The sequence below is a fragment of the Tiliqua scincoides genome, chromosome 5 (genome assembly GCF_035046505.1).
Source record: "Tiliqua scincoides isolate rTilSci1 chromosome 5, rTilSci1.hap2, whole genome shotgun sequence".
Classification (NCBI taxonomy): Eukaryota; Metazoa; Chordata; class Lepidosauria; order Squamata; family Scincidae; genus Tiliqua; species Tiliqua scincoides.
The window spans coordinates 144044313-144055108 of record NC_089825.1 but is presented as its reverse complement, the minus strand read 5'-3'; the positions used below and the strand labels follow the sequence as shown (position 1 = coordinate 144055108).

Here is a 10796-nt window from a genome sequence, read left to right as displayed (position 1 = left end):
AGGAACTATAAAGGGACTGACTTCTGAGTAGGCAGGCATCCTCCTGGGTACTGAGGGGATATTTTTGTAAGGTATAATTTTGTACATGAATGACTGTGGATTGTTGTACATTAAAAGAAATAAGACCTACCCCGAAAATAAGACCTAGTGTGTTTTTTGAAGCAAATATATATTTATATTTTATATATATATATATATATATATATATATATATATATATATATATATATATATATATATATATATATATATATATATATAAGACAGTGTCTTATTTTTGGGGAAACATGGTAATTCAGATGTTCCCCGCCGTGACCAACCCGACACAAACACACAGAAAGGAGGGAAAGGTGCAGGGGTCGGATAGCTGCTCAGTCTCTCTCAGAGTGAGCCGTGCTGCAGCCTCGACCATAATCCCACTCCAGGGAGACTGGCACAACTCACTGTGGAAGAGGGGGGTGAGGGAGAAGGAATGGGGGGAGCTGCCCAGCCAGGGAAAGAGTCAATGTGCTATCCCCCAGAAAAGCAGGAGGCGACCAGCAAACCCCCACATAGGCAACTGTCTGTGTTTAGCAGCTGGAAAATTTCAGCTGGTGCATGACAGTTGGAGGGGGCATGCACCCATACCCCACCCCCGGATCTACCCCTAACCAAGGGGCACCCCATGAGAAACATTCAGCATGGAAAGGGTGGGCAGCAATCCCAGTATGACTCCATATGAGCCCAGCAGCCAGCCTGGCCTGCCCCACCCCTTCCGGCATTGTGACTGGCTTGACCTTGGGCCCTACTCCCAAGGAGGCCCTCAGCATGGGGGCCGGGGCCAGGCGGGACTTGCTTCTTGCTCCTGAGAAGGCCCCTGCTTCCAAGGCGGCCCCTGTTGACGGGGGCCCGGCATGGGTGACAGCACTATTCTAGAGGCACAGAGGGCAAACTTCCACCCATCAGCCAAACGGTAGACAAAACACCTATGTTTGAGACCTAACCGAAAAACAATGAGAGAGGGATGGATGATGATGATTACAAACAGACCAACTTCTATCACACAATAAAAGACATAAAAGTAGTAGAGAAGAAAGAAAAACAAGTCAAAATAATCAATATAGCCATACCAGGTGACCGCTGAGTAGGAAAGAAAAAGTAATTGATCAATAGAACAACAAGACACAAAGATTTACAAATAGAAATTGAAAGGTTGTAGCAGAAGAAGACCAGAGAGATCCCAGGGGTGATTGGCGCCCTTGGTGCTATTCCAAAGCACCTTGAAGAATACCTTAACAGCACAGAGGCCACAGAAATTACTATCAGTCAACTGGCGAAAGCAGCTCTACTAGGAACAGCTTACATTTTACGATGTTATTTATAACCAGTGGTGTAGCTAACCAGGGGGCAGGGCACCACTGATACCAATTTTGGAGGTTGCTGTGACACCATTAGTGACCAAAATTGTAAAATTGTAATTTCTAGGTATAATGCCATCATGTTATACATCAATTGATGTGGAAATTCATGCTGAATGTAATGAAACAAACCACATTTAAATATCTGTGTTCTATCAGAAGTTATGGTAAAAAAACCTAGAAAATGAAAAAAACAACTCTCTTATGTAACAAAGGGTGCAATCCTAACCAACTTTCCAGCACTGGCATAGCTGTTTCAGTGGGGTATGTGCTGCATCCTGCAGTTGGGGGGGGGGTGCAGTCACAGAGACCTCCACAAGGTAAGGGAATGTTTGTTCCAAGTACATTACCCTTACCTCGGTGCTAGAAAGTTGGTTAGAACTGCGCCCCAAAAGTAAATTTCCTTAACTCAAAATGGACCAATGAGACAGATTGTTTGACAAGGAGATGTTATTATGACAAGCCACAGAACCAACAAGGTGTTACCTGGGGGGGTGGCACACTAGTCGCCACAATTTTGGACGTCATGGTTTTCAAGTGTAGTACTGTCATGTTATATATCAAATGATGCAGAATTTTATGCAGAAGGTTGTCAAATAAATCACATTTAAATATCTGTTATATCAAAAGTTATAGCAAAATAGCCACAACTGACAAAAACACAACTGACTTATGTAACAAAAAGTGGATTTTCATAACTCAAAACTGACCAATGAGACTAACAGCCCAATCCTAACCCATACTGGAACAGGGAGGCCAGCGGGTCTGCCCCCTGTTTAATGTGGGGTTGGTTCCACTTGCTGCTCAACCTCAGGCAAGGGGAATTCCTTCCCCTTACTCCAGGTAATGCTGCAGCATCCCCAATCCGAGCAGCCCATAGATGCTCTGGGCATCCCAAGACCGGGCTTAGGACAAGTGCCAGATCCTGGCCCCACACTTTCTCACCCGCGGCCCGCCCACAGGCCCACCTGCTGCCCACCCTTCCCCCACCCCAAAACTCCTCATTCCCGCTCTCCCCCCACCCCCCAGACCCTTAAGCCAACCTGGCTTGGCTGGCACAGGCTGACCTTTTACACAGGCCATGTGCCATTTTCCTTCCCCCGATTTGTCGCAGAAGTGCCTTACCACACTTTTGCAACACTCTGCAGCCGGAGCAAGAGACTGCACAGGCCAAGAGCGCATTCAGGATTGCTCCCGGAGTGTGAGAACTAAGAAGTTGTTATTTTGACACAGCATGAAACCAATAAGATGTTATTTTGAATCAGTTTCCTTTTCCATGCATCAGAGTTAATATTCAAAATCATATTTAATTGCATGATTGTCATGAATTTGGCCACTGGTTTTTTGTTGGTTACTAATTTGTTGGGTGATCTGTACTGTTCTATAGTAAAATAAATAAAAAGTTAATGTGGGTGACACCAAGAATTACCACACTGGATGACACAAACCCTATTGATGCCGCTGGTGGAAGGTTTGGGTTGGATGACTGGCTTAGATGACTTTTAAAGTGAATTCTAAACACTGATGGAGGACTATAGTCTATCAGTGATGATGGCTACATTGAATTTCCAGATGCAGGGGCCTGTGTCACTGAGTACTATATGCAGGAGAGCAACAGAAGAGGCGGGCACGGACGGTCATCCATTGCTTGTGGGGAAAATTCACTGCATTTATTTTCAGGCCATTATTATTCATTTCATGTCATGATTATTGCTCTCTCTCAGCCTCATCTACCTCACAAGGTTGTTTTGAGGACAAAAGTAGGGTAGGAAACTTGCACACCACCCTGAGCTCCTTGGAGGGAGGGCAGTATGAAAATATGAATGAATGAATAGAATTTTGTCATATGGCAAGGTGTCAAAAATTTATGGGCCACAGATGTCAAATGACCTAGCTACACCACTGTTGCTGTGCTTCTTGTCTGGCCATTATTATTCATTTCTTGTCATGACTATTACTGAAAATAATTTTGTCATATACAGGGGCGGGGTGTTGTGCAAAATATTTATGGACCTCAGGTGCCAAATGACCAAGCTACACTTCTGTTTATAACATCCAGAAAGGATAAAAACCAAGCATCCCAGGTCCTTGGGAAAGACTTGATATTTAAATAAAAAACCCAATCAATTACACCTGAGTGTGTGAAAATCGAATAATAACAATATCAGTATTTATATGCCACTTTTCAACAAATAAGTTCATACTTCTCCTTAGGGTGAAGTGTGTGCAGAGCTGAATTGGCAAAGAAAAATAAAATGAAAGCATTTAATGATTCTAGCTAGACAGTCCCCATAGCGGCTGACCTCTCATTTTGTTTGATGTTTGATGGGGCAAATGCCCAAGGCGTGAGCCTCTAGGACCGCACGGAAGCCTCTCCAAGGCTCCCTATGGGGTCGGAAACTGTGCTTCCAGTTTTCCAGAAACAGTTTATAGCACCAAGGAAACCCCAGGAAGCTTCCCCGACTCAGGTTCAGGTCACACAAGGCTCCGCAAGCCTCAGGTGAGTAGGGAGAAGGATTTCCACGTTGGGAGGTGATGACAGCCTATGGGGGCGCCATTGTGGACCTTTGCCCTGGGGTGCAGGGCTGGGGAGGTCTGCCACTGAGTCCCCAGCTTAACGTACTTACATTGTACACAAACTCCCCACTCATGCTTCAGCATGGCTCATTTGTAACATGAACTGACAAATGCATGTGCTCTCTCTCTCTCTCTCTCTCTCTCTCTCTCTCTCTCTCTCTCTCTCTCTCTCTCTCATTCACTAATCAAGACAAAGGACAGAGCCTGATGCAAGGTATGCCCCAGCAGCTCTGGGGGAGTTAAAAGCTCTTGGGGAATTGAAACTGTACAAAAATACAGAACAATAGGCACAAAAGGGAGGAACAGGGGAAATACCAGAGATTCATCACAGAGCACAATGAGAGAGACTTTGGAGAAGACATGCATAGGTGTGCCCTGTGAGTTCCACACGATAATTGTGCATCATGTGAATACTTCTTTAAATGGACCTGCAACACTCTTCCTCTTTTCCAGAGTACCTTCCTGCTGGACCAGCCATGCACAAGAGGGACCCCACCTCTGCTGCCTGTGCGTTTCTTTTACTTCTCCTTCTCACCCCTGTCTCTCCAAATTGCCGGAAGGGCACACCAGATGAATGCAAAAAGGCTGAACCTGTGCAAGGTGGTCACTTGGCCGGTAACGGTTTTGATATACTTGAACTGACCTTGCAGGAGAGTTATTGGGCAGATGTGGATCAGTGGAAAGCTACAGATGGGGGGTGCACCTTGTGTGAGAATCCCTTGCTGGAAGGGAAGCCACTTCAGAGGCTTCCCTTGATCATTACCGACTGGAAAGCCAACATTTCGTGCCAGCAGAAAGTGCAACACTCAGTGCAGGAGTCAGTCATTGCTGTGGCTGAGGCATTGACAGAATTGCGAGTGAAAAATGACTGGAGGAATGAGCTGGATGTGAAGATCAACCTGAGTGCTAAGATCCAGTGGGCTCTTGCAGGATCCAATTCTAAGATAACTCAAGACTGCATAAAGAAGAGTTCACAGGACAAGTATATTTTTCTTCTCCATCATGTCACCTGCTCATACTACAAGTGAGAAAGGCAGGGAAGGGGATCAAGGTGCTGGTGTGGGAGGTTGGAGGGGCTGGAGTTGACTCTTCTTGCTGGTGAAGTCTGAGCAAACTGAATCGAAACATGAATTATTTTACTTTTAAAACCAACAGAAATTTCTAGAGCTTTATTGCCAAGTGCCTCTGTGCATTTTTATTTCAATGAACTGTGAACATCCAAAGCATGACAGCTGAACAAGAATATTCCAGAATAAGTCCAGAAGCTTGTGCCTGCTAATAATGAATGCCTTCCTTAAACAAACAGGAACATCCTCATGCTACCCCTTACCTCAGTGGTTCCCAAATTCCTCAGGAGTTTGGGAACCAGGGGTAAGTTGTTGCAGGGAGAGGGGCAAAGGCAGTGATGTGATCAGGAGGAAAAGGTTTTTCTTTTCCTACTCACAATAAACAGCACTGGCCGGGGGGGGGGGGGGATGCTGCTGAGCACTCCCTAGCTCACCCCCAAGCCTCATAAAGACTAAAAATAACTATTGTGACCCACTTTTTGTTTGCAACTGCAAAACTGGAAGTTGGTTTCAGTAGTTATTTTTAGTCTTTATGAGGCTAGGTGAGCCCTAGGGAGAGCTCCATAGGGCTCCCCACACCCCTACGCAGGCCAAAGCTGTTTGTTGTATGTAGAAAAAAGCCCCTTTTACCCCTGGCAGGAGCACAGTCCTCCTGATGACTGCCTTTTCCCTCCACCACCCCTTAAGGGGACAGAGACAGGGCTTCCTTGGCTGGGGTGTTGCAATGCCCCAGTTTGGGAACCCCTGCCTTATTCATTTTTAAATACCCTGTCATGATAGATATGAAAACTTACAGACTGTTTTTTACAAGACTTACAAACTTTTTTTCTGGATTGTTTTGGCATAATGAGGAAGGTAATTATCCTTGGGAGGAAATATTACCCTGAATTCAGGGGAGGGTCTCAGTTGGCCAGTGCTTGTAGAGTCCGTTGAGTCAAGTCTGCAGCACAATCACTTTGGGTGGGGAGCACAAAACCCACCTACTTTTATGGCATAATCCTAATCTTGCTTTCCATCAGCACAGCAGCTCGTGTGTTGCAAGGTCCAAAAGCAAGACTCAGTAGTCAAGGGTGATTTGCAAGCTTTTATTTCTGCCTGTGCAGCTTGCTCCTGAGTCACCGCACTTATAGCACTTTTACAACACTCCTCGGCCAGCACAAAGAACTTGCCCTAGGTGAAAAAGTGCATAGGATTGTGCTTTTAACAGGGATGGAAACTCGAGTCAGGTAACTTGAGTCTGAATTGTGAAAAAACTCACTTTGCGCTGACCTATAAGAAACAAAGAAGAGCTCCACAGGATCAGGACAAAGGCCCATTAGTCCAGCTTCCTGTATCTCACAGGAGCCCAACAGATGCCTCAGGCAGCACACAAAACAAGATAACTGCATCCTGGTGCCCTCTCTTGCATCTGGTATTCTGAGATAACCTACTTCTAGGTTGTACATACACACCATGGCTTCCAACGTGCGATGGACTTTTCCTCCAGAAATTAGTCCCATTGCCTTTTAAAGGCATCTAAGGACAGATGCCATCACCACATCCTGTGGCAAGGAGTTCCGCAGACAAACAACATGCTGGATAAAGAAATATTTTCCTTTTTATGTCCTAACGTTCCCAACACTCAATTTTAGTGGATGTCTCCTGCTTCTGGAGTTGTGTGAAAGGGAAAATAACATCCCTGTATCCATCTCCCACATAATTTTGTATGTCTCAATTACCTTACCCCTCAGGTGCCTTTTCTCTAGACTCAAGAGCCTCAAACATTGTGGCCTTTCCTCATAAGCTTATAGGTGAAGTTTTGATTTTTTGCTCCAATGTGCATGGACTTACACATTGAAACACATTTACTTACATTGAAACACATCTGCCATTTTGTTGCCCATTCTCCCAGTTTGGAGAGATCCTTCTGGAGCTCTTCACAATCTCTTCTGGTTTTCACCGCTCGGAAAAGTTTGGTGTCATCCACAAACCTGGCCACCTTGCTGCTTAGCCCTGTCTCCAGGTCATTTATGAAGAGGTTGAAAAGCACTGGTCCCTGGACAGATCCTTGGGGCACACTGCTTTTCACCTCTTTCCACTGTGAAAATTGCCCATTGACACCCACTCTCTGTTTCCTGGCCTTCAACCAGTTCTCAATCCATGAGAGGACCTGTCCTCTAATTCCCTGACTGTGGAGTTTTTTCAGTAACCTTTGGTGAGGGACCGTGTCGAACGCCTTCTGAAAGTCCAGATATATAATGTCCACGGGTTCTCCCGCATCCACATGCCTGTTGACCTTTTCAAATAATTCTGAAAGGTTCATGAGGCAAGACTTACCATTCCAGAAGCCATGCTGATTCTCCCTCAGCAAGCCTTGTTTGTATATGCGTTTTAAGATTTTATCTTTGATGAGGTACAGGTTGAGTCTCATTGTTCACGAGGGTTCTGTTCCCAGAACTCATGTGGATGGCAAAAAATGCACTATAGCAAATCAATTTAAAAAACAAAGTCCCTTTGCTCTTGTGATTTATAAACAGCCTTGCTGACCTTTTGAAATACACACAGAGGCGATCAGTCTCTCTCCAGGCGCTTAGGCTTCACTAGGAGGCAGCAATCCATCCCTTCACCAGGAGCACCAGGGAGGGAGAAAGAATGGAAGAGGTGAAAATCACTGCCATTTAGCCTTTGCTCAGGGGGAAGGGAGGAATAAAGCTTAGAGAGAGAATGATTGATGGATTGGCAGCCATCTGTCCTCTCTCGCATTAATGAGGCTATTGTTAAACAACTGTTTTCCTTTAATTTAAGGGGTAGTTCTCATCAGCCTTGAGACAGAAAAATCTGTACATTTTTCTCCTGGGTGAAAAATCTGTGGATAATTAGGTTATACCTGTAACCACTTGCCTGACTGTCTCTCTACAACAGTAAAAAGCAGTTTTTTAAACTGTGATTTTAAAGGGATACATTTTTTCCCTTTCTCCAGGGATCAGAACATTCCTTTTCATTTGCAGTAGCCATTCGTGTCGAGTCAAATCCATGTATAAAAAATAAGTGTATAACAAGGTTGGACCCGTACTACATCATCTTACCTGGAACTGATTTATGCTGAAAGTTTTTTTAAGCCTATTTTTAAAAAGGGAAAGAGGGGGGACCCGGGAAACTATAGGCCGGTCAGCCTAACATCCATACCGGGTAAGATGGTGGAATGCCTCATCAAAGATAGGATCTCAAAACACATAGACGAACAGGCCTTGCTGAGGGAGAGTCAGCATGGCTTCTGTAAGGGTAAGTCTTGCCTCACAAACCTTATAGAATTCTTTGAAAAGGTCAACAGGCATGTGGATGCGGGAGAACCCGTGGACATTATATATCTGGACTTTCAGAAGGCGTTTGACACGGTCCCTCACCAAAGGCTACTTAAAAAACTCCACAGTCAGGGAATTAGAGGACAGGTCCTCTCGTGGATTGAGAACTGGTTGGAGGCCAGGAAGCAGAGAGTGGGTGTCAATGGGCAATTTTCACAATGGAGAGAGGTGAAAAGCGGTGTGCCCCAAGGATCTGTCCTGGGACCGGTGCTTTTCAACCTCTTCATAAATGACCTGGAGACAGGGTTGAGCAGTGAAGTGGCTAAGTTTGCAGATGACACCAAACTTTTCCGAGTGGTAAAGACCAGAAGTGATTGTGAGGAGCTCCAGAAGGATCTCTCCAGACTGGCAGAATGGGCAGCAAAATGGCAGATGCGCTTCAATGTCAGTAAGTGTAAAGTCATGCACATTGGGGCAAAAAATCAAAACTTTAGATATAGGCTGATGGGTTCTGAGCTGTCTGTGACAGATCAGGAGAGAGATCTTGGGGTGGTGGTGGACAGGTCGATGAAAGTGTCGACCCAATGTGCGGTGGCAGTGAAGAAGGCCAATTCTATGCTTGGGATCATTAGGAAGGGTATTGAGAACAAAACGGCTAGTATTATAATGCCGTTGTACAAATCGATGGTAAGGCCACACCTGGAGTATTGTGTCCAGTTCTGGTCGCCGCATCTCAAAAAAGACATAGTGGAAATGGAAAAGGTGCAAAAGAGAGCGACTAAGATGATTACGGGGCTGGGGCACCTTCCTTATGAGGAAAGGCTACGGCGTTTGGGCCTCTTCAGCCTAGAAAAGAGACGCTTGAGGGGGGACATGATTGAGACATACAAAATTATGCAGGGGATGGACAGAGTGGATAGGGAGATGCTCTTTACACTCTCACATAATACCAGAACCAGGGGACATCCACTAAAATTGAGTGTTGGGCGGGTTAGGACAGACAAAAGAAAATATTTCTGTACTCAGCGCGTGGTCGGTCTGTGGAACTCCTTGCCACAGGATGTGGTGCTGGCGTCTAGCCTAGACGCCTTTAAAAGGGGATTGGACGAGTTTCTGGAGGAAAAATCCATTATGGGGTACAAGCCATGATGTGTATGCGCAACCTCCTGATTTTAGGAATGGGTTAAGTCAGAATGCCAGATGTAGGGGAGAGCACCAGGATGAGGTCTCTTGTTATCTGGTGTGCTCCCTGGGGCATTTGGTGGGCCGCTGTGAGATACAGGAAGCTGGACTAGATGGGCCCATGGCCTGATCCAGTGGGGCTGTTCTTATGTTCTTATGAAAGGCCTATAGTTTCCCAGGTTCCCTCTCCTTCCTTTTTTAATGATCGGTGTGACATTTGCTATACTCCAATCCTCTGGCACCGTGACCGTTTTAAGGGACCAGTTGTATATTTTAGTCAAGAGATCAGCAACTTCATTCTTCAGTTCCTTAATAACTCTTGGGTGGATGCCATCAGGACCCAGTGACTTATTGATCTTTAAGTTATCAATTAGGTCTGAAATATCTTCTCTTTTAACCGCTATCTGATTTAATTCCTTGGTCAGGAGGGTCCCTTCAGGCAGTGGTATCTGCCCGATGTCTTCTGCTATGAAGACAGATGTAAAGAACTCATTTAATTTCTCTGCCATCTCCAAGTTTCCTTTTATCTCTCCTTTTCCTTCCTCACCATCTAGTGGGCCAACTGCTTCTCTGGCAGGTTTCCTGCTTCTAACATATTTAAGAAGCTTTTATTATTCCCCTTAATATTGCTGGCCATATGTTCCTAAAAGTCTTTCTTGACCTCCTGTATCAAAGTCTTACATTTCTTTTGCCACAGTTTGTGTTCCTTTTTATTCTCCTCATTAGGGCAAGACTTCCATTTACAGAAGGAAGCTTCCTTGTGCTTTACGGCCTCTCTAACTTGGCTTGTTTGCCATGCAGGCACCCTCATGTAAGAAGGTGATACGGGAGGCCAAGAGAGACTATGATGAATGTTATGCCAGATCACAACCCCCATTCCAGGGGAGGGCCAAGCAGCTTCAAGTCACTCCACTCTCCTTGGTCTTGTGCCACCTCAGGAGGTGGCTCAAGTACAAGGAGAACCATAGGTGCAAGGGTGGCTTAGCCAGAGGTAAGGAGAAATGATTCCCCTTATGTCTGGCTGAGGTGTTTTGGGCACCTATCCTGCTCTGGATACAGCATAAGCCGCTTGGTTTGCCTGTTCCAGTGCAGGATAGGATTGCGCCCTTAATCTTACATTAAAAGATTACCCTGTTATTGCAACACATTAAAATATTAGAGCTGAACAAGAGGGTTATGGCAAAACTGAAAACTAAATCTGGCAAAACTGAAAACCTTGAGTTAAAAAAAATTGCATACTTACAGAAAACTCAGGTTTTCTCTCTGATTGATACAGTTGTTGGCTTGCTGCT

The 10796-nt window shown here is 45.2% G+C and overlaps 1 protein-coding gene across 1 annotated transcript in view; it reads left to right on the top strand.

Moving 5' to 3' along the window:
* Positions 1–717: 717 nt before the first annotated feature.
* The window catches only part of LOC136654055 (perforin-1-like), a 136272-nt gene continuing 126193 nt past the window's right edge, over positions 718–10796 (top strand). Inside the window, exons 1-2 of the mRNA XM_066630917.1 lie at positions 718–897; positions 4625–4890. Of these exons, the coding sequence (XP_066487014.1) occupies positions 718–897; positions 4625–4890 (446 nt within the window). The remainder of the gene's footprint in view (positions 898–4624; positions 4891–10796) is intronic.